A 21,376-nucleotide genomic window follows, 5' to 3' on the forward strand; every position below is an offset into this window, starting at 1 on the left:
TCCGCTAGAGGCGCCATAAGTCAAACATTAGGGTGTGGTGTAATTTTACAGTCGTGCCCTCGTATATTAGTCTCGGATGTACTCTTCACACTCATTATTCTCAATACGCCAGAGCACGTTATACGGAGTCACGACTGTCTTTGTGAAAATTATGCACGTTTTCGGAGCTTGGCTTGGAATTTGGCGTGGCTTTTCCTCCAGAATTCCCTCAACCTTCATCCGATGTGGAAGCTCAATGAGTCCACAAGGTGACCGTCCAGTTGAGAATACCATTCGTGGGGCCCTCGTGAGTAACCTTGAACCCGTTCATTTGGAAATAGTCAACGAGTCCTACATGCACAACGTGCCCCCATCGTCGGAGACACACTTCAAGATCCTCATTGTCTCCCCCAAGTTTGAGGGGCTCACCCCCATCAAGGTAAGGTACCCCCCACCCTCCCCCCAAATGTCTACTCCCAGAATGCAAATGCATTGAGAATTTCACAGAGAGATTATCTTTAATTTTACGTAATTTTTTACAGCGTCATCGAATGGTGAATGATGTGGTCAAGGCGTCACTTAATGGAGGCTTCGTACATGCGCTCTCACTCGAGACGAAGACACCAAGTCAGTGGGACCCCAAATGCAAGGTGGAGCCCAGCCCAAAGTGCCTCGGTGGATTTGGGCGATAAAAATGGCAGCAAACGAAAATGGATGAAAAGGTGCAACTAAAAAGGTCCACTAAATTCATAAATTAAACGTATCCAGTCGCAGCTTCCCATCGTTCTCGGTGAAGTACTGCATGTCTGCCATGGACTGCTCACAGATGAGATCCTCCACACGATGGCACATCTGAAACGAACAACAGGGTGAGAAATTAATAATTAGGCCTTTAAATAAAACATTTTTTTTTTGCATAAATAGAAAATAATTAGTTTTAGTCATATTAATTTAGTTACCTACTTAAAAGAATATAATTTATTTATCATAATTTATGTGTAAAGTTTTATTTAACCAAAAAAAATAATAGGGGAGAAGGGGGCAAAAAAAACTTTGACTGTTTAGAAAAAAAAACTCAAATATCATTTTTACTGGGATAGAGGACAAGTTAAAAAAATTAATCGTAAAATGGAAAATTTTCTTTTTTTGTACTAAACATTTAAGTGATTTTTTTGCTCTGGCCTACCCTAAGTATTTAAAACATCAAGACAAATATTTCTTAAAAGCAAAATTGATGTTCAGAACATTTTTATCGATAAACTTTAAAAATTACGAGAAAAAGATAGCTCAAGACGTAATTCTTAAACTCTTAGATTTTGTGAAGGAAAATTAACGAATATTCCTTTAAAATTTCGATTAATTAACAGCCTTAAATCACAAACCTGCTATCGACAGGATAGTTTCATCGGATACATCTGGTTTTGAAAAATCGTATTCCAGAATTGATATTTTAACCATACTCGTTTTTTTTGTAGTCTTTTAAGTGTACGTTTGTGCACTGAAAAGGGATCTTTTGGTGATAATATTATTTTTCACCTCATAATGATTTAGCAGTTTGACTATCATCTATTTATAAATGACAAAATACTTGGTTTTAGGCTCGTTCTTTCGTGTGAAAGATTCAAATGGATTTATATTAAATGTTCAAAAGAGATTTCAACTAAGATTAAACAAAAATTTAAATTCAAAACTTATCAGAGCGTTTTAGAAAATGAAACGTTTGCCCACGCTGTATAAAGAGCTGATGTCTTATCGCGTTGTTTTCACGATAACTCTACTTCTAAAATCTTTTCAATTTATGATTATTAATGGTCATAATTGAATAGATTATAAGTTTTTATAATCTGTGAGATATAACTACAATTGTATTTATGAGAGTTATCATATTGAATTGAGTCTGGAAGACATTCCTTCCGTTTACTCAATTAGGTTCGTTCTTTCGTTTGAAAGAGGATTTATGTTGTACAAAAGAGAATCCAACTTAAATCCAGTTCCAAAGTCTTAGTCATTCTTGAAGGCAACATTGTTATACCCCTTTCGGCTCGCAGATATGAATCTGACTGTTCTAATGATTTCAGGCAAGTTTTGCCTCACTTTTTGATTGTTATGCCACGTTTGTGGTTGATAATTTAATAGATTATAAGTTTTTATAATCTGTGAAGGGTTTGCTCAATGTTTAATATCAAGAGTGTTAAGGAATTAATTCCTTTAACAAATACACCAAGAAAACCTTGGCCTATGCCGGTCGAGATTTTCTTGTGTAAGTCGGTTTTCCCTAAAGAAAGATTGAGAGGAACCTTATCTCTAAGGAGGACTACCCTATCAAACACGCTAGGATGATTAATCCACCGGTATGTCAAAAAATGACAAGGCTTATTTTCACGTACAGTAATTTCTTCACCAAAGATCGATTCCTTGTACATTGGGTCAAGCAGACCTACAGATTGGCAAGGCAGCTCCATCGCTTGGAAATGGACCAAAACCGTTTATGATATAGTTGTGTACTATATCTGAAGGCATTCGTCTTTATCATCAATCTCACTACAGAGCTTCGGCTGAAGTCCTGTCTTTTGGAGATTGAGCGGAATCGCTCCGTCCCTACTCCTTCAGGCACGTTGCGGCGCATGTTTCGCGAATTAATCCACGGTTGTGGAATACTCCACGGCGCTTCTGCCTGTGTGTCACGTTCGATGCATGACCATCGCTTCGAGCGGGTGGTGGCATCATTGCCATCTCCCTCCTCCTTGTACAGTTGAAACCCGAAAACATAAGATGCTCCCATCTGGGCCGTACTCTCGCTTGAAGCCGAAGTGGCTTGAACAGTTGTATCTGTCCAGCGAGTTTGGAGATCAATTGCTTCATTCGAAGGCTTGGTGAAGATGACTTGAGTGTCTCCTCCTGCCAAGGTCATGTTTCCAAACTGGACCTTTTCCAGCTTGAATGTCTCTTGCTTTCCGATGATGTCGGAAAGACTCAAAGCATATTTGAGGTCAAACCTCGTATGCTGAGAAAACTCCGGGAATGAATCTGTAGTTATCCCGTAGCTGTTCAATCGCTGTCTGATTTCCAATCGTCTTGGACCAAGTTGTCCAGCTGGAGTGCGCGATGCATTCTCCTGAAACAGCACATTTTTTTGGACTGAATTGGCATAACTTTGTGGGTCAATTTGGGCGGTGCCTTCGAAATTCATTCATTTCCAAGCCATGTGGAAATGGCATACATCAGATCGTAGTTGAATCCTGTGCTGGTTGGATTCTCTGCGAAAGGCTTGTGGCGTAATTTCTATGTTTAGGAAAAAGTTTTTGGCCTCACTACGACGGTTTGTCAGTGGCACATATCCCAGCAAGTTCTGGTTTGCTGCGATACCTTGAGGTGCAATGGACGATGTATATGGTTCAGGATTCGCATCTCCAAGGGCGATTTGTAACCCTTCCACTAGAACTCCTAGTGCCGCTATCTCTTCGTAAAGATTATGGGTGTTATCATCCAGTGGTCCGTAGTAACCTCCTCGGCCATTTACGACTTGTATTGGGAGAGACGGAAATGTTGGAACCGAAGTTTGTTTGATTCTGATTTTGGCTTTAGAGCCGTTTTACCGACGTAAAACTTACGTCCTGAATCGTCCTTTATCCAACGGTCCATATCAATCTCCTCACGGGTGCGTCCGTAATCCGAATTTAGAATAGTTGGCATCCCGTTTATCTTTCCAATTTCCAACCAAATGTTGGAATCGACGATGGAGAGGATTTCTCCCGAACGTTAAACATTAATCACCCTATCGAATTCGATGGATGAAAGCTCGTCATGTTTACGCCATTGCGTAAAAAGTATATTCTCTGGAGCTGACGCTCCGCTGTCAAGCAGATGGCCTGCAGTCCTGACGACAAGCAGTGCTTTGAAACTTTCGACACTGTAAATAGTAACCTTTTTCCACTTGCTTTTTTGAATTCTCTTCTTGCGATCATCTTTCTTTCCGAGTTCGGCCATCATACACAGTAAGTGAATCACCTTGCTTGTTGGGCCCTTCTTTTTGTTTTGGAATTTCGGAACTTCGGGTTTCGATTTTTGCGCTTGTTCCTCTTCGACCTGATCGGCCCAAGATTTTGGTTTATTGGCGCGGGGATCGACGAAGTCCTTGTTGAAATGTTTTCCTTTGTAGCGTGGGTTTTGCTTATTAATGTTTGCTGCCATGCTTTTGTTTTGCGCTTTCAAAGCTCTCTAAAACTTTCGAGAAAATCAATACAATTCGAATGAATTTTTTGCCTGTCATAGCATTGTCAGCTTGATACTAGTCAAAGGTCTCGTTCGACAAAAGCGAAAACTGTGCGAAGTGCACGGAATAATTTTATTTGGCTCAATCTATATTATAGTTACATCGCAACCAAATACAGTCTTAGAAATGATTGGGTCATTTTTTTTTTTTTTTTCTTCTAAGTCTATGAATGGTATAGAGCAATTGAAGTGACTTAAAGTTAGAGGCCGTCGCGGCCCATGGTGTTGGTCCCGCTAGTGGTGCGAGCGGTGGGTCTCATATCAATAACTTTTTGTTGAAGTTCTTTATATTTGCCGAGAGGATTGGCGGTTTCTATGATCTGCTCCTCCACAAGGGCTTTAAGGGCAATCGCATGTTGACAGGCTTCTTCCTTGTATCTGGCTGCTTCTTTTAGGGAGGCGGCATCCCATATCGGGTCCATTCGGTCTCCATCTACATAAATGGCCACACATATGGCAACGGGGAGTGGCATCCTGGGGATTGTGTAGTTTGCCCAGGCATCATCACGCAACAACCTGGAAAACATCCAGGTGTCTGTTACCTTTGGATTGATGGCAAGCGCCTCAAAGGTATAAATCATTTGGAGGAATACCGTGTATTTTGAGGATGAAAAATAGTCAATCAGCTCACTCGGAGCCATGTCCAACTTGCGAGAGGCCTTAAACCACCATAGGAAGGCGGCAAGACCTGTTCCTGCAATCGACAATATGCAGGCCGATTTAAAGATGCCCGAGATCTCTTGCTTACTATGTCTGAATCCTTGGATCATGAGAAGCACTACAGGTTTATAGCGAGGGTTGCCCTTCTTTAGCAGATTCAAAAGTGACTTCAGGGCTTGAGTTGTAGGAGGTATAACTGCTTGAATTGGAGTTTTGAGCACATCGCTATCAAGTCCGACTAACTGAGTGAGACGTGAATAGACGTTATTTGCGATATACTCTGAGACTTGGGTAGGAGTTTTTATAACGAGCCTCGTGCACACCATGGCTAAATAGCCAATGTAGAATATTGCATTTTTCTGGTTTGGGTTGCCTTCTGCCTCAATCAGAGCTTTTAGGGAATTATACCATCTCTCAGCGTGAGCAGCTGTGATCACGACTTCGCGACCATCAATTCGAGCTGTAGCAGAGGTCGATTCCAACTCTGTAGCTGTGGAGGAAGAGAAAAATGACCATGAGGCCAAAGCTGGCTCGGGAACAGCGTTGCGTGGCACGATTTCTGCTGCCTGCTCGGAGCGATCAAACAATGGACTTCCGAAGAGTCGTTCCCCTTGGAATTCAACGCCTGCCATTAACCCATAATAGAGATTGATTATATCATCCGGAGACATAGGGGATCCAGCGTAGAATTTTAAGAAGTTGAGAGCATGATTCTTAAGATTGGCTGGAGTAGCAGTCACAAGAGGCTTGAAATAGGCAGCTACTTCCTCATCAAAAAGCTCCTGTCTCCAAACTACAGCATTGGGTGTTGATGAAACATGTAGCCCTCGAGTTGAAAGATCACCCTGAATACTCTTGATCTTAGCAAATGCCGCACCATGGGGAGTTCTGATATAGTTCTGATATTCCACAGAGAGTTCGGTCAATTGTTGAGGTTGAGCCATGATGATTCGATGGGATTTGTTGAGATCTTTGGTGAAATTATGGTGATTAGAGTGGTGATGGGATTTAGTTGTGTGTCATTGAGGGTCATTTTGTTGTGATGTTGAAATTATCGCAGAACTGAGAGCCTTTGGCTTTGGGTGTGATTTGGTTCTTCGGGATGGGCCTATTGGCTTTGAGCTTTTACCTTTGAAATTCTGCTTGAAGTTCTCAAGCTTGTCTCGATAGCCAGGCGCAATTTTTCGAATATTTAAGGGGTTGATTTTTTGTATCGATTTTTTAGAGTTTAGGAATTAGTCTTGAGTGTCGTCTTGAGTAGCAACGTGCATACAAATAAATAATAATATTCGAATTGACACCGATTTAATGTGTAAACGTGACAATAAAATAAGAAATATTTGTCTTGATATTTTAAATGATTGTAAAATATGTAAATGAAAAAAAAAAGAACTGAAAGATGATCAATGAATGCTTTAAAAATATTTTCAACGTCAATAAAATTGATTTGAAGAGTATAGAATTATAATTTTAGTAAAACCAAAAAAAAAATGAAAATGATATTTTTGTAAAAATTATTTTAAAAAAAAGTGAAATGAGAATGGAATTGTTAAAGTAGATTTTTTTTTAAATTATAAGGAGAATAAAAAAAATTACAAAACTCACCCCACGGCATTTGTAAGTCTCTTCAATTTGTGGATACTTGAAGTTGGGACCGAAATTCAAGCTCACGGTTACACTTTTGTGCAGCGACACGGTTGGATAGTAGCTCCCAGCGTAGATGTCAGTCCAAGCTTCACCTTGACATTCACCATTTTTGAAGTAGAAAATCTTGCTTCCAGGCAGTGCTTTGAGACCTTTTAGAGTTTCATTGATCTTATCCTTGTCCTCGTAGTACAGATGACTCTTAAACTTCACAAGTGGACGATCTTTGTACGTATTGGGCGTATAGGAGCGCCCATTCTGTTCCGGTAGGACAATGAGGAAGCCCAGAGTGTCACCTTCGCCGTATCCTGGACTATAGTGCTTCCCATGGGATTCATGGAAACGTGTCCCTTTGCGCGATCGCCACGAATAGCCGAATTTATCATAGCCCAGGGGAGCTTGGAGATTGGCGTAGTCCTGTCCCCAGCCCAATCGCACAGCTGAACCCTCGGGCATGTCCTCAATTGTGGCTTCCCAGTACCATGCGCCACGATTGACAAAATGTGTTGCCCTCACCATGCAGTAGCCTTTCTCACCTGTTTTGAAAAAATAAAATATTTTTTAGTCTTATATTTTTTAGTTTGTTTTTCTTAACGTTAAGAGTTCGGTTTCAATATGAATTTCAGATAGAAAATTACATATATGAAAGGAAATCCTAACATTTAATACTTTTATATAAAAATGATTTAATAATGAATCCCGTAGTGCTATAAACACGAAGTTTATTTGAAAAAAAGAATAATTTTCAATTCTTTACAAAAAAAATTTAAATAAATAAATATAAAATCTTGTTATTTATAATTGTTTTTCATTGCATTGAAAAAAAAAGTTTTTCCAGTATTTTTTTTTTGGAAATGATCACGTTTTTTATCTCTTCACTTTATTTATTCGGAAGAAAATTACAATAATTCATTTGAGCTGATAAAACGATCCTTGTCTGACGCTTCTTGATCAGAAGGAATTGTCTTAATTTCTTATTCCTTAATAACTTTAAAAAACTTTTCTCAAAGATCTCTCATTAAAAAATAATTTAAAAAAAATAAAAGATAATTGAACTACTAACCAGTAACTGAGAGCCTGTCCTCGGAAATCTTGAGCTGTGGAGCACGATCGTGCAGTGCAAGGAGAACGGCGTTCGGTGAGAGGATGCGATAGAGCCATCCGGGGATTGGTTTCCCCGCCCAATCAGCACTCTCATCGAACTCCTGCCGGAACGGTGCGTGTGGATCGGGCTCCGCCAGGATGTAACGATAGCCGTCCTTGTTGAATGGATGCTCCAACGGATAGCCATGAGCTGGTAGCTTCACATTTGCCGCCACATCCCCACTCAGACGACCCTTCTTCCCGGATGGACCCGCCTCACCGCCTGGAAACTTCCGTTTTGTCTGCCGTCCCGACTTGGCGATATTCTGTGCGCCTACACACAAATGAACGCAAAATAACAAAAGAATAAAAGATACGATCACTTCCTGTCTTTGCGGTAAATCATCACGTTAATTTACAATTAAGATTATCCTCCATGTGCCGCGAGTGAATCTTCTGCAAATCCCGTGTTGTTGGTTGAGTGACAGACAAACACACAAAAGAGGCCTCCCCAAAAAATGAGTTCAATCGATAAAACTTAATTTCCTCTCACTCGCATACAGAATTCCCCACAGCACACGATATGTTTCAGAATATGTGTATAGTGTGACCGACCACCTTTGGGGCAACGAGTAAAAAAGGGAAGTGACGGAATTGCATTACATTTCAAACTATAATATTGAGTTGCTAATTAATAATGCAACATTTTATAAGACGTTCTTTCGACGTACAACGTTTCTTTTTTTTTCTTCAATGAATAAACTTTTAAAATGCATTCAATAGCACGTCTTTTTCATTCTTCCTCGCGCCACTGAGAAGCACACAAACATTCTAAATAAAAAAAAGTGCCCGCAGCTCTAATACAGAAGAAAAAGGCAAAAGCGTTTTATATTCACTCGAATTAATTTGTCGTGTGACGTCCACTTTTTTCTCTTGATTACAGACTTCACAGCACGCTCTCTTCCCCCATTGTCGCAGCGCGCTTGAATGTTCTACTTAAATGTTATGATGATGAATAATAAAATCGTCCAACAAGATAAGAAATTTAAGAGAATTTCCCTCTGCCAAAAAAAAAAAATCCTTCAAAATACTTCAATTAGTAATTTCTCAATCAAAGTTCTTTTAGTGATTTTTCTTTTTGCAACATAAATACGTAACACTGTTGCGATAACAACTCCCAATTAGAGAAAATTCTAACAAACACTACACTCCCTCACATTCGCAATGAAGAGAAAAAATCGCACTTTGCGCAATAAAACACACATTTTCGCAAAAAATTTCATGAGAAATCTTCAATTGCTGCGTGTCCACGAAATTTCTCTTCCTCCTTCAATGTACTCCAGACTGTTGTACATACATACATTTCTCTCCGATTTATTTTTAGACACTTTTTTTTATCTATATCCTCAGTGGTGTGTAGCTTCAAATTTTTGTATCAGTATACATAAATCAAATTCCAAATTTTCGCTTCATCTTCGAAGCACTCAAAGGAGTTGATGGCAGAATGTATGAAGGATGATCCTCTATCGCAGAACAATTTCAACCCATCTCATCTTGTAGGGGAACATAAAAAATAGAAGAATCGCGAGAGAAACTCCCCAATATCCACTGGGATCACATAGAAAGGTGCAGTGAAAGTACAGTCCGGGAAAACATAACCTCAATTTTGGAACACCATTGAAATGAATAGGAAGACCTTTATTATGTTCGACCAGCGTGGCATCGGGACCTCTTGAGCTTCTTTATAACCTTCCCAACCTTTCCTGCCTACCCGAATGAAGATTTGAATGATTTTTGCTTTACAACTTTTGTCTTTCCGGACTTCTCGTTGTTGAGTTTTTTTTTTCTCTTGGAGTGCTTTCTCTTGGATATGGGCTCAACAGCAGGGCGTTTCCTGTACTTGGGTGGACGTTTTGGATCTACGGGGGCAAGAAGATTCCGATCTGACTCCGCTCCAACTCCCTCTTTGAAATATTCAGCATCATCTTCATGTGGACACGTTAATTGTGGGAAACATATTCTGCAACATCTGTGCCATAAGCTTCAGATGTTTCCCTTGGCCAGAAAGGCTGTTGAGCACCACAAGAGGAGCTGATCCGGAGGCTTTGTCATCATCATCATCATCATGCTTGGCCGCCTTTAGGCTGAAATTACATCCATAAGGATGAATCTACAAAAATGAGAGAGAAATTGAATTCTGGGGCCTTGCGGGAAGCTTCCCGGAAACTCACCTTGAACGTTAAAGTAGGCCCTCGGAAAGCTTTGTTACTTTACACAAAACTGTCGATTACAGTTCCAAGGGAAAGCACTCCAAGAGAAAAAAAAACTCAACAACGAGAAGTCCGGAAAGACAAAAGTTGTAAAGCAAAAATCATTCAAATCTTCATCCGGGTAGGCAGGAAAGGTTGGGAAGGTTATAAAGAAGCTCAAGAGGTCCCGATGCCACGCTGGTCGAACATAATAAAGGTCTTCCTATTCATTTCAATGGTGTTCCAAAATTGAGGTTATGTTTTCCCGGACTGTACTTTCACTGCACCTTTCTATGTGATCCCAGTGGATATTGGGGAGTTTCTCTCGCGATTCTTCTATTTTTTATGTTCCCCTACAAGATGAGATGGGTTGAAATTGTTCTGCGATAGAGGATCATCCTTCATACATTCTGCCATCAACTCCTTTATACAAATAAAATGAACAAACATAAATTGGCACAACTAAATTGCTCATATGTAGAATTAGGAATTAGTTTTTGCAAATGAAAGTTCTTACGTTAGAATTAAATCATTTGCTCTATCTCAATATATGAGACCCACAATAAGCTTGCTTTAGCTGCAGTGGATTGGAAGCGATCTCAGTCGCGGCCACTCCAAACAAATCTGAATCTGAATCTATCTCAATATACTGGGGAGATCTTAATTATTTTGTAACGTCTAATAGATTTTATGGGTAATTAAGTAAAAGCATGACATAAAAGGAAAAAAAATCAGTGAAACGGAACAAATTGATGTTCCGTAGATCACGAGAAACTAGAAAATTCATCAGCAGAACGTGATGAAATTGAAACATGTTTCGCAGAACACGTAAAAGCCATCCTACAAAATGTCAAAAATTCCCACAACTAGCATCGTAAAACACAAGAAACCCAGTAAAAGATTCCGCAAAAAAACCGAAACTGATGTAGAGAAACACAAGAAACCAGAGAAAAAATCCTCAGATCGTGAGAAATTCTGACCTAATTCGATTAAGCTCAAGAAACCACAAAAAATTGCAAAATAACGTAAAAAATCTGAATCTAATTCAGCGAAACATAAGGAAACATTTTTTACGGAACATCGAATGAATTTTCTTTGTCAGATCATTAAAAAATCTTATTAAACATTTCATAGAATACTAGAAACTAAAACTTAAATTTATTTTAAAACTATTTTTAAAGAAATTAAATAAATAACATAATAACGAATAATCTCTAGGCCAGCCGGGTAAAGTTTTTCAGCTGTAATAAAATATTTACGTAAAAAGAAGTCTGAGTATTATACCGCTGCTTAACGTATTAGGCTAAATTAATTTTTACAAATTTCATTTCCTTCCTTTTAATTAAAAATTTGAAAATGTATTAAAAAAAGTAAACAGAAAAGTCTTCAGCTCATAGCTTCATTCACAGCTTTATTGAAGCTCTTATCAATATTTTGATAAGTTCCAGTGGGCGCATTAGAGTTGTTCTTTTTTGAGCGATAAGATATTCTCTATCAGAGCAAAGAAACTAATTCAAATGTTGAATGTTGCTTTAAAATATCTTGTAAATGGCTAAAGTTTACAAGCTGATGGCGCTACCAATACAACTTCTCCCTAAATCAATGAGACACCGCAACATTCATTTTGGTTTTAGAATTAATTAAGAAGTTAATTCATATTCCAGAAATCCCATGCAAATGTGGTCAAAAATATATTGGAAAAACTTGGCAAAAAATGTAAAATTCCTCCAAAATCAATTCACAATCCAACCTTTCACTTTATTCAAAGTTCTCGTGAGGATTTAAATCAATATAATTTGTTTAGAAGCTTGATAAAGTTTTATCGATTGAACTTCAAAATTAGAAAGCAATTTCCCACAATTTCCCTTTTAACGCTTTTCACAGAAACGAGAGACGAGCGTCGTGGAGGAGCGAATGACTAAATCCTCGGGCACACAATCACCAAAGAAAAAAATTATTCCACATACTTTTGTGACGAGACGTAGAATGTGCGCGCGATTGTGAGTGAAAAGTGCGGAATTTTATTGTTGAGAAATGCGGTCAAATGTTGCGACCGCGACACACACACGTGAATCATTAATAATTTTGCATTCACGAGGGCACTGAGAGCCGCCTGAGTGTTTGGCAAAAGTTCGGGTCAGTGGCTATGCTGCTGTGTGGTAAATTGGGGCAATTTTGAGAGCGCACTGAGGGTGTTTGCAGATTTATTTTGAAAGAAATTCAAACTCCATTTTGGGCACAAATGACGAAATTGACGAATCTATTTTTAGTGCTGAAAAAACTTAAAGTGTCACGCGAACTGCCCAAAAAATCCACAAAGCAACTGTCGCGTAGATTGAAGGGGAAAATGCTAAATAGTGTGCATATCTACATGTATATGTACTCACTTTGATAAACACCTTCCGGCTTTATTGCCGTCAAGTCTCGAGCAACTAAGCCAAACATTTGACCATTTTCGGGATTCTCCTCATATGTGAATAGCACCCCGATGTCCTTGACCAATGCACGCTGCACCGTTGCGTACCAAGACTGCGTCAGACGTCGTGGCATGGTGGTCATTGCTTCCCAGTACTGATCAATGAAGGGAATAATTTCCTTGTCTTTGCTGAAACTATACCGAACATTGCCATCCTTAACAGATGCCTGCTGCATATTTGCAATGGCAGTTAAGCACATTTGCGGAAGAGCTAAAAGAACAAAAACAATCAGGAATGCAAATTCTCCGTGCTTTTCCGGAAGAACAAAAGAAGAAAAAAGTCTTACAAGCTTGACTCTTCTTGAAAGTTTCCAGGCCCGTTGTTGAGCAATTCTTGCAGACAAAGGTGTAATTGGTGAGAAAGGGTAGAAGCTTCCCCAGCTGGTACCCAATGCACGATTCATGATACCAACGATTGCAGGTGGCACAGAGAAGTTCCACAATGTTGAGATTCCGCTCCTTCCCGCTGCAAAAAATGTAAACAAAGAAGGTGAGGTTATGTTACCCCAAACAATCAACAATTCCCCAAAAAATTCAATTCTTTGCCTTAAAATTGATTCAATTAGATGCAATAACTTGAATCTAATTAGTTAATTGGAAAAACAGTGAGAAAATTGCTTACCAATAGCAATTATTGGAGGAATCTTGTTTTTTATTCTCATTGGATCCATTTTCCATTTTATCGCCGTTTTTCTGCATTTTCACTTTGTCAATCCTTTGGAAATCCTTCAGATCAATTCACGTGAGATTCTTACGTTGTTTTGAGCCAGGAAAATTGAGAAAATCTCGGAAAAACACGAAAAATTCTAAAATTCACTAAAAAATCTTTACACCTTGAATAAAAATTCTCCAGTAGGCGGCGCTGGGAACCAACTTCGGTGGACTTCGCGTGAAGCCGAACATTTCCGATTGATAAGCACGTGCTTTACCGGGAAAAGTTTGTTTACATTTTGTGATAAGAAAATGTTTATCGATTAAAATTCATTTTTGAGGCTTTTAGAAAAGTTTTTTATTATTCATATGTGAAAAATTTGCATTTACAATGTGAAAATGAAATATTTGTGAGAAAATAATAAAGAAAACTTACTAAAAACAGAGAGGACAAAGGAAGAAAGTTTGACATTAAAGATTTTTGGAGAAAATTTGAAGGATTTCTTGTGATTTATCACCTTAATTAAGTTGATAAACATGAAAAGAATTTGTCGGAAGTATAGTTCCTTTAAAACGGAAGTTCTTCCGGGAACAAAGAAGAAAATTTACAAGAAAAATGTGGAGAAAACAGTACCCGTTAAGGAAGTGAAGCAACAAAATGAATTCCGGCAGAATCCAGTGAAGATTCAGATGCTATCAAGATCTCTGTACAATCAGGTCTTCAGAAATACTCCAGAAGAAAAGCCTCCGGATGATTTGATGGTCAACAAGTAAGATCAACTCACAATTTTCTCACAAACTTCAATAGAATTCAGGGGAAAATCATTTTTCTTTTCGCAGATGGATCTCTGAGCTTCACAAGTTTGGAATTGACTTGGACAGCACAGAGAAGCTCCCAGATGTGGCACTGAAGCTACCAAAGTTCAGAGGAAAAGATTTGGAGGAGCATTTTGAGGTGATAGCCAGAGAGCAGAGTCAGCCGTATAGAGATCTCATTGAATCCCTGCTTGGGAATGTACCTACGATGCCTAAGTCCTGGTCCACTGTCCCAGGATGGACTGCATACGATCCTGAAACGGGAGAACATCGATCTGTTCCCTTTCCCGCGGAGGAAGCTCTTGTTTTTGATGTGGAAGTTTGCATGAAGGCAGGAAGTAGTCCAACGTTGGCTTGTGCCGTTGGCAGGAAGTGCTGGTACTCCTGGACAAGTAGGGCACTTTGTGAAGGATCTTCTGGGCATGTAGATGGGACAAAGTATGAAGTTGAAGATCTTATTCCGCTTGAATCAAAGACAGAGGAGGGATTCTTCGCATCTCCAGAAGCTTTCCGGACGCCTAGAATTATTGTGGGGCACAATGTATCCTTCGATAGGGCTCGTGTGAAGGAGCAGTACTGGATTGAGCAGACAGGGATGCGTTTTCTGGACACAATGTCCCTCCATGTGTGCGTCAGTGGTGTTACGAGCTACCAGCGAGCGATGCTGAAGAGCAGCAAGGAATTGTCCGATGAAGACAGCATTTGGAGCAGTCAGAGCTCACTCAATAGCCTGTCAGAAGTTTACAAACTCTACTGCGATGGGGGAGAGCTGAAGAAAGATGAGCGGGAGCTGTTTATGGAGGGATCAATGGAAGATATTCGCAGCAATTTCCAGGATTTGATGACCTACTGCGCCAGGGATGTTGTAGCAACACACAATGTTCTCAGCAAACTATTCCCAATGTTTTCCGAGAGATTCCCTCATCCAGCCACACTGGCTGGCATGCTGGAGCTCGGATCTGCTTACCTGCCCATCAATTCCAATTGGAATCGATACATCTCCGAAGCTAATCTCACCTACGAGGATCTGGACATTGAGGCAAAACACTTGCTAGCCCGTCGAGCAGATCAAGCTTGTAAATTGATGCACAATAAAGCTTATCAGAAAGATTTGTGGATGTGGGATCAAGATTGGAGTACGCAGGAGCTGAAGATGAAGAAAAAACCCTCACAGAGTACTTCAAAATCTGAGGAGGAAGAGCAAGACAATGAGATGACAGAGGAAGAGATAAAGCTACGAGAGAAATTCTCAAATCTCTACGCAATGAAGGATTATCTCCCAGCAAGGAGGCCTCTTCTTCCAGGCTACCCGGAATGGTATCGGAAGCTCTGTGACAAGCCCACTGTTGAAGATTGGTCTCCAGGAGCTAAGAATATCGGAACAGGGATGCAGGTGGCACCGAAACTTCTCTCCCTCTGCTGGGAAGGCTTTCCTTTGCACTTTATCCGCGGGAAAGGATGGGGCTTCCTCGTGCCGCACAAAAAGGAGCGCGATGGCAGCGAATCTGGGGATATTCCTCTCGAGGAGCTCGTTCAGATGTGCCCAGTGATTGAGAGTATCTCAGAAGCATCTCCACGAGAGAGTAGCGATGCCATGAATGTGCTGTGGAAGGATGTTGAGTCGTCGATAAGTCGCAAAGATTTCTACCGGAAGAAGAGGAAGGATAAAACTGAAGGAGTCTACACGGGAACAGGAGTCTGGTGCAATCAGGACATTGAGAATTGTTGCTGGTTCTTCAAACTCCCGCACAAAGATGGAGTTTCACATCGCGTTGGGAATCCTCTGGCAAAGGATTTCATTAATAAATTCTCCGAAAATGTTCTCTCAGGTGAGTTTATCTTCTTGGGAAGCATCAGGAAGTGAGCTAAATGTTGTTCTTTGTCTTACTTTTCAGGCGATGGAGCCACAGCAAGGAGAGTCATTGAGATTGCAAAGATGCTGTCGTACTGGCGGAACAATCGTGATCGTATTAATGGCCAAATTGTCGTTTGGCTGCCGCAAGATCAACTTCCGGAACATTTGAGGAGCTCTGGAGGGGATTTCGGTGCCATTGTACCGCAAGTTGTGGTCTGTGGGACACTCACAAGACGCGCCATGGAGCCCACATGGATGACAGCCAGCAATGCCCAACCAGATCGTGTTGGTTCTGAATTGAGAGCAATGGTCCAAGCGCCACCGGGATATCGCATCGTGGGAGCAGATGTTGATTCTCAGGAACTTTGGATTGCTTCCGTGCTGGGAGATGCCGGTGTGGGTACGCACGGGGTGTCTCCACTCGGTTGGATGACCCTCAACGGGACCAAAGCCACCGGAAGTGACATGCACAGTGTCACTGCGAAAGCTGTTGGGATCTCCCGGGATCACGCCAAGGTGATAAACTATGCGAGAATCTACGGAGCTGGACAGAACTTTGCCGAAAGGCTCCTTAAGCAATTCAATCCCACAATTTCCGACGGGGAGGCCCGCTCCAAGGCACAGAAGATGTTCCAACTGACCAAAGGGAAGAAAAACTACTACCTCAGGGAAGAATTTCACGAGAACTTCCCGGAAAACCCCCGGAGAGGCTTCAGCATGTATGAAGCTATGAAGATGGTGGCTGCAACGAGGACGCCCATATCGGAGATGTTCTATCGCGCACGGTGGGAAGGTGGCTCTGAGAGTGCCATGTTCAATCGCCTGGAAGAGATTGCTGGAACTGCAGAACCTGTCACGCCATTCCTCCGTGGACGTCTCAGTCGTGCATTAGAGCCAGCTGCTGGCGGCACGGATGATCGCTTCCTACCCACACGGGTTAACTGGGTGGTTCAGAGTGGAGCTGTGGACTTCCTTCACTTGATGCTGGTCTCCATGCGATGGCTAATGGGGCATCAGGTGCGCTTCTGCCTCAGTTTTCACGATGAAATCCGCTACCTCGTGCCGCAGGAGAATGCCTATCGTGCAGCTCTGGCCATGCACGTCACGAATCTTCTCACCAGGGCCTTCTGTGTGCGTCGCATTGGCCTCACTGACCTCCCCCAATCAATTGCTTTCTTTGCATCCGTCGAAGTTGACTCTGTGCTGCGGAAGGAAGCTTCCCAAGATTGCAAAACACCCTCAAATCCCCATGGGCTCAGTGGGGGCTACGGAATCCCCCCAGGAGAGTCCCTCGACATTCATCAGGCTATCACCAAAGCCCAAGGAAATGATCTCTCCGCGTGGGAGTGGCACAGAGAAACTCCCAAATCTTCTAAGAAATGAATCAATTTCTACCTCAATCCCTTTTTGCCAAAATTAATTAAAAGTTTTAATATTTTTTCTACAAAATCACAGTTTATTTAAGCAGCAAAGAAATAAATTACAAAATAAATGAAAAGTCTTCCCAAAAAAATGGGTTTTGAGTGAAAAAATTTGTTCATAAATCTCTGTGTATTCAGTGCATGTCAAATGACATCAGTATCAGTTGCCGTTGAGGATCCCGAAGAGCTCCCACTCGGAGTTTTGAGCAGGAGAGTCACCTCGTGACTTGTAGGCAAGTCCACTTCCTCGCAGGAAGCTCTCGCGCGTCTCCTTCGCACAGCTAAAACTGCAAATGTGGCAATAAAGGATACAATGCTGAAGCTCACCATTGCGCTGCCAACTGTAAAGAAAATCAGGAGAATTTATCATTATTATTCCTCCATTGTCAAACACACGAAGAAGCAATTAAAAGTTCCCACCACCTCCACACAGAAGCTCATCAATCCCTCTTCCATTAACAATTTGCGAGACGAACAAATAGTTTTTTTTTTGCATTTTGATGCAGTTTGTTTTTCTATTTACACAGTGGAATGTGATTGAGAAAGGAGATAATAAAACATTCATGAGGTATTATTTAATTGGAGGGATCAGTCAACAAATATCGTAAGCAATGAATTCTAATCAATGACTATAAATAAATTAAAATGTTATCGGGAATAGACGATGAAGTTGATTAGTTTTTTGATGAATTTTGTTATTCAGCAGACTATAGTTTATTTAAATATAAATTAGTTAGGTCAGTTAGAAAGAAAGATTTGATGGAAATTTCAATTACCTGATTTTTTTTTGGATGAAATAAATCATTTGAAATGATTCGAAGATAAAATCAAAACACTTTAAAATTAATTATTTAATTTACAATTCTTCAAAAGAAATATTTTTCTTGGTTCAGTGAGTTCGCGAACTGATTCTTAGAATCTTGAATTGTTACGATGATTTTCTTAAATTTATAGATATAAAAATTTTAAGAGAGTTAAAAAATTATTCAATAATATCAAGAATTCTTTTAAAAGTTCGTTGTTTAATGTGTTTGTTTGGAGAATCTTGAATTTGATAAACAAATTATAAAAAAGTTTTATAAATTGTTTCGCAAACTTTTTCGTGAAAGGTGTTTCGTGATTCTTGAATTCGATTCTAGAATCCAATTTATAAATCGTTAATTTGTTTCGCTAATTTCTAATTCTTTTCTCAAATTATTATTTAGTTTTAATAAAGAATTAATTTGATTAGAATATTCAATTCGTTTCGCGAAGTTGGATGAATTTCTCAATTTTCTTGTTACAAATTCTCGAGAGATTTAAAAGTTCATATATAATAATGTTTCGTAAGTTTCACAACACTTTAGAAACCGATAAATTGATTTGCGTATCCCATTATTGTTCGTAGAAGGGAAATAAATTTTAATTAGAAGAAAAGATTCTTAAGAAGTCACGGTCTAATAGAACTGAATCGGAATATTTTTTAAACGTGATTTATTTAATTAAAAAAGAAACTCTGAAATTATTAATAAGAAAAAAGTTTTTAATTTTGATTCAACATACCTGAGATTTATTTGCTTACGACATTTGCTAACTGTTTTAACAGAGAGCAAACATAACGTATTTACAACATCACTCTACTAATATATATTTTTTACAACATTCACAAAGCTTCTCTCATCACAATTCAATTCTTTTCCATAAAAAAAAAAAGAATTAAATCTCTTAACGATGCATCCCAAGTAAGTTTCCCAACACAAAAACTGAAAAGAAGAAAGAAAATGTTCTAAAAAAAATAGAAAATTTGGCAAAATATCTTTATAAAAACAATAAAAATTCAACAAATAAAAGAACTATTATACACCATTCCAAATAACAAAATTATTGCACAAAACACATAAAAAAAAAGTAGAAGTAATAATAAATCTACGAACGCGCCACAATAGCTGCGGAGACTTTGGGATCCTTTTTGGTACCGGAAGAGGTGCTCGTGCTGGTCCTCAGGGCTTCAGCGACATGCTCGAGAGTTCCATTGGTTGCTGGAGGATTGGAGAGGTTGAGAATCCTCACGAAGAGGCTGTAGAGGTCGACAGTGTCGAAGGGTGTGATGTTTCGGTGTTGCTGGAAGTCCGGGCCTTTGGCCATAAACATGGAGTACATGGAGGGGAGGCCTTCATTGTCGTACCCATGAATCCCATACTCGTGCTGTGGCGTGAATGTTACATTGTACTTCTTGGCATACCATTCGGCAGCTTCGTACATATCCTGGAATGCATAGCCTGCATCCGCAAGGACAGTTATAGGCCCCGTTCTGGCTGAATTGTTAAAGTGCCATCGCTTCAGGAGCTCCCCATTGCTGTAGACCTTAAAGTGTCCATTCACCTGGGCGCCTTTCTTCAGCTCCCCATAAACATCATCAAACTTCCCCGCAATTGGAACAACCTGCAGCACCGGAGATGTTCCGTAGAAGTCACACGTGCCATTCGTGACGAATTTGCGCAAATCAATGAACTTTGCCGATGCCACCCCCTCCATTCCGTGATCACTCAAATGGATCACATTCACGCGATCAGCCAAATTCAGCGCTTTCAGCTTCTGCTGGATGGACGCTGTGAGATTGTCCAGTTTAACGATCAAGTCGCTAATCTGCACACAGAGAATTTCTCAATGAATCAACGCGCGATAAAAATGTTTTTTACATTAAATCCAGCTGATTTGAAAGTATATAGAGAAGCAATAAAAAGCTAAATTGCAAGTCAAAATAATTATTATTTTCCAATGGACAGCTTTGCTGATAAAAAATGCGAAAAAATGTTTGCAATTGAACGTAGAAAATGTTATCAGCTAATTTTGTTGGGGAGTTTTGATGGTGTATTTGAACTTTACAATATTATTTGATTTTTTTAACCCTGAGAGGACAGAATTGAGAATTTTCAATAAAAAAAAATTATTCTTTAAAAGCGAGAGCATTTTTATCACCGATCTGTACTCTCAATAGAAACGAAATAACACCTGAATAAAAGTAAATAACGCACCGGAGTGGAAATCAGCTTTTGGGAAGTGATAACAAGGTACTCACCACGCTCGAGTCTGGCCCGTAGATGTGGCCATGAGTGTCTGGATCCTCAAAATACATCATCACGAGTCTGGCGGGCTTTTCCTTGTGCCGCAGCCAACTCATGGCAATGTCCACACGCTCATCCCATGAAATGAACCTGTTGTAGGACACGGTGTAGGTGCAATTGCGTCCAGAGTATGCGAAATCACTTCCAGGCCACATCATACAGCCCGAGTACTGACCTCGCAGCTCATTGAGCGTCTTTTGTTGTCGGGAGGAGAAAAGAAAATCCAATTAGCAGCTGCTTCGCAAGCTTGCGTGTGAGATTTCTCACCCAGATTGGGATGACGTCCTCGGTGTAGTGAAACAGGGGATATCCGTACTCCAGCTTCTTCCCGGACACTCGGTCAAAGACAGAATTTGCCGTGACACCGTGAACTTCCGGATAGACACCCGTGGCAATTGTATGATGATTCGGGAAGGTTTTCGTGGGGAAGACATTCCGCATGAAGGGCACGGAAATGCCCTCATTCCGGAAGGAATTGAGATGTGGCGTTACGTTGCGCCTGAGGTAATCATTCCGGAATGCATCGTAGGAAATCACAAGCAAACTATTTCCCGCCGTTCCCACGACACTCTTCACACAAACACACACGAGAATAATTGCCACACTAACGGAGCACCATTTTTCACGGCTTTTTCGCATCTTCACGCCGGAAAATTCTCAGAAAAATGAGAAAAAAGAAGAGCCATATCGCATTTTTAGGTTATGTTCTCTTGCTTTTGAGCTCACTTGGCTAGAAAATCTCCAGTAGACGGCGCTGTATTTTAAATTTAACGAATGTTTTTTTGATTTTCCAGAAAATGCGATTTTTCTTGCTTTTCTGCCAATTTTTTGACCACAAAACACATTTTCGCAGCTCCTGGGATACTTTCGGGTGCTTCGGAGCCCCTGGGGAGCGCCTTTATGCGGAATTTGGGACTGGCGGAAATTTTGACGGTTGGGGATTTTACACGCACTTTTTTTCTCGGAAATGTCGGAAATGGATTTTCGGGAACTTTTCAAACCAGTGGATGCCAATCGTGGCGGAGTCGCTTCCTGGACGCAAAAAGCTACTTCCGGTCGGAAAATTCTGCGGAAAACGCGGGAAAACTGCGAAACACTGAATGTGCGAGTGAAACAGTATCAGTAACGTGCGAGTGAGAGGATCTCAATGTACCAAAAAAGCGGTT

The 21,376-nt window shown here is 40.3% G+C and overlaps 4 protein-coding genes across 7 annotated transcripts; 2 read left to right on the forward strand and 2 right to left on the reverse strand.

Moving 5' to 3' along the window:
• The first annotated feature begins 79 nt into the window (after positions 1-79).
• LOC129786299 (bolA-like protein DDB_G0274169) lies at positions 80-6,515 on the forward strand. Its single transcript, XM_055821213.1, has 2 exons — positions 80-418; positions 522-6,515. The coding sequence occupies exons 1-2, from the start codon at positions 152-154 to the stop codon at positions 669-671; spliced, it is 417 nt and encodes a 138-aa protein (XP_055677188.1). The 5' UTR covers positions 80-151; the 3' UTR covers positions 672-6,515.
• Positions 479-13,196, reverse strand: LOC129786296 (set1/Ash2 histone methyltransferase complex subunit ASH2). Of its 3 annotated transcripts, XM_055821206.1 has the most exons (6): positions 12,986-13,196; positions 12,651-12,829; positions 12,275-12,574; positions 7,619-7,972; positions 6,517-7,091; positions 479-831 (listed from the first exon to the last, which is right to left on the reverse strand). In XM_055821206.1, exons 1-6 carry the CDS (start codon positions 13,060-13,062, stop codon positions 727-729), a joined length of 1,590 nt encoding a protein of 529 aa, XP_055677181.1. In that variant the 5' UTR covers positions 13,063-13,196; the 3' UTR covers positions 479-726. The 3 variants fall into 3 exon arrangements, with proteins under 3 accessions (XP_055677181.1, XP_055677184.1, XP_055677182.1); XM_055821209.1 differs by lacking the exons at positions 12,275-12,574; positions 12,651-12,829; positions 12,986-13,196 and adding exons at positions 8,058-8,145; positions 11,855-12,194; XM_055821207.1 differs by lacking the exons at positions 12,275-12,574; positions 12,651-12,829; positions 12,986-13,196 and adding an exon at positions 8,058-9,091.
• Positions 13,181-17,198, forward strand: LOC129786295 (DNA polymerase subunit gamma-1, mitochondrial). Its single transcript, XM_055821205.1, has 3 exons — positions 13,181-13,784; positions 13,855-15,659; positions 15,726-17,198. The coding sequence occupies exons 1-3, from the start codon at positions 13,552-13,554 to the stop codon at positions 17,066-17,068; spliced, it is 3,381 nt and encodes a 1,126-aa protein (XP_055677180.1). The 5' UTR covers positions 13,181-13,551; the 3' UTR covers positions 17,069-17,198.
• On the reverse strand, positions 17,121-20,949 carry LOC129786297 (ectonucleotide pyrophosphatase/phosphodiesterase family member 5-like). 2 transcript variants are annotated; one of them, XM_055821210.1, is made up of 4 exons: positions 20,478-20,949; positions 20,165-20,404; positions 19,020-19,731; positions 17,121-17,447 (listed from the first exon to the last, which is right to left on the reverse strand). In XM_055821210.1, the coding sequence occupies exons 1-4, from the start codon at positions 20,847-20,849 to the stop codon at positions 17,251-17,253; spliced, it is 1,521 nt and encodes a 506-aa protein (XP_055677185.1). In that variant the 5' UTR covers positions 20,850-20,949; the 3' UTR covers positions 17,121-17,250. The 2 variants fall into 2 exon arrangements, with proteins under 2 accessions (XP_055677185.1, XP_055677186.1); XM_055821211.1 differs by lacking the exon at positions 17,121-17,447 and adding an exon at positions 18,626-18,848.
• Positions 20,950-21,376: the final 427 nt, after the last annotated feature.

The sequence above is a fragment of the Lutzomyia longipalpis genome, chromosome 1, assembly GCF_024334085.1.
Source record: "Lutzomyia longipalpis isolate SR_M1_2022 chromosome 1, ASM2433408v1".
NCBI classification, from domain to species: domain Eukaryota; kingdom Metazoa; phylum Arthropoda; class Insecta; order Diptera; family Psychodidae; genus Lutzomyia; species Lutzomyia longipalpis.

Excerpts from the sequence above, each read along its gene's own strand:
- LOC129786299 (XM_055821213.1), top strand. The coding sequence starts at position 152 with ATGCACGTTTTCGGAGCTTGGCTTGGAATTTGGCGTGGCTTTTCCTCC. Across the intron at positions 419-521 it reads AGGGGCTCACCCCCATCAAG|CGTCATCGAATGGTGAATGA; the intron begins GTAAGGTACCCC and ends AATTTTTTACAG.
- LOC129786296 (XM_055821206.1), bottom strand. The coding sequence starts at position 13,062 with ATGCAGAAAAACGGCGATAAAATGGAAAATGGATCCAATGAGAATAAA. Across the intron at positions 12,575-12,650 it reads TTTCAAGAAGAGTCAAGCTT|CTCTTCCGCAAATGTGCTTA; the intron begins GTAAGACTTTTT and ends TTGTTCTTTTAG. Across the intron at positions 7,973-12,274 it reads GCCGGAAGGTGTTTATCAAA|GCGCACAGAATATCGCCAAG; the intron begins GTGAGTACATAT and ends ATTTGTGTGTAG.
- LOC129786295 (XM_055821205.1), top strand. The coding sequence starts at position 13,552 with ATGAAAAGAATTTGTCGGAAGTATAGTTCCTTTAAAACGGAAGTTCTT. Across the intron at positions 13,785-13,854 it reads GATGATTTGATGGTCAACAA|ATGGATCTCTGAGCTTCACA; the intron begins GTAAGATCAACT and ends TTCTTTTCGCAG. Across the intron at positions 15,660-15,725 it reads CTCCGAAAATGTTCTCTCAG|GCGATGGAGCCACAGCAAGG; the intron begins GTGAGTTTATCT and ends CTTACTTTTCAG.
- LOC129786297 (XM_055821210.1), bottom strand. The coding sequence starts at position 20,849 with ATGCGAAAAAGCCGTGAAAAATGGTGCTCCGTTAGTGTGGCAATTATT. Across the intron at positions 20,405-20,477 it reads AGGACGTCATCCCAATCTGG|ACGCTCAATGAGCTGCGAGG; the intron begins GTGAGAAATCTC and ends CGACAACAAAAG. Across the intron at positions 19,732-20,164 it reads ACGGGCCAGACTCGAGCGTG|ATTAGCGACTTGATCGTTAA; the intron begins GTGAGTACCTTG and ends CTCTGTGTGCAG.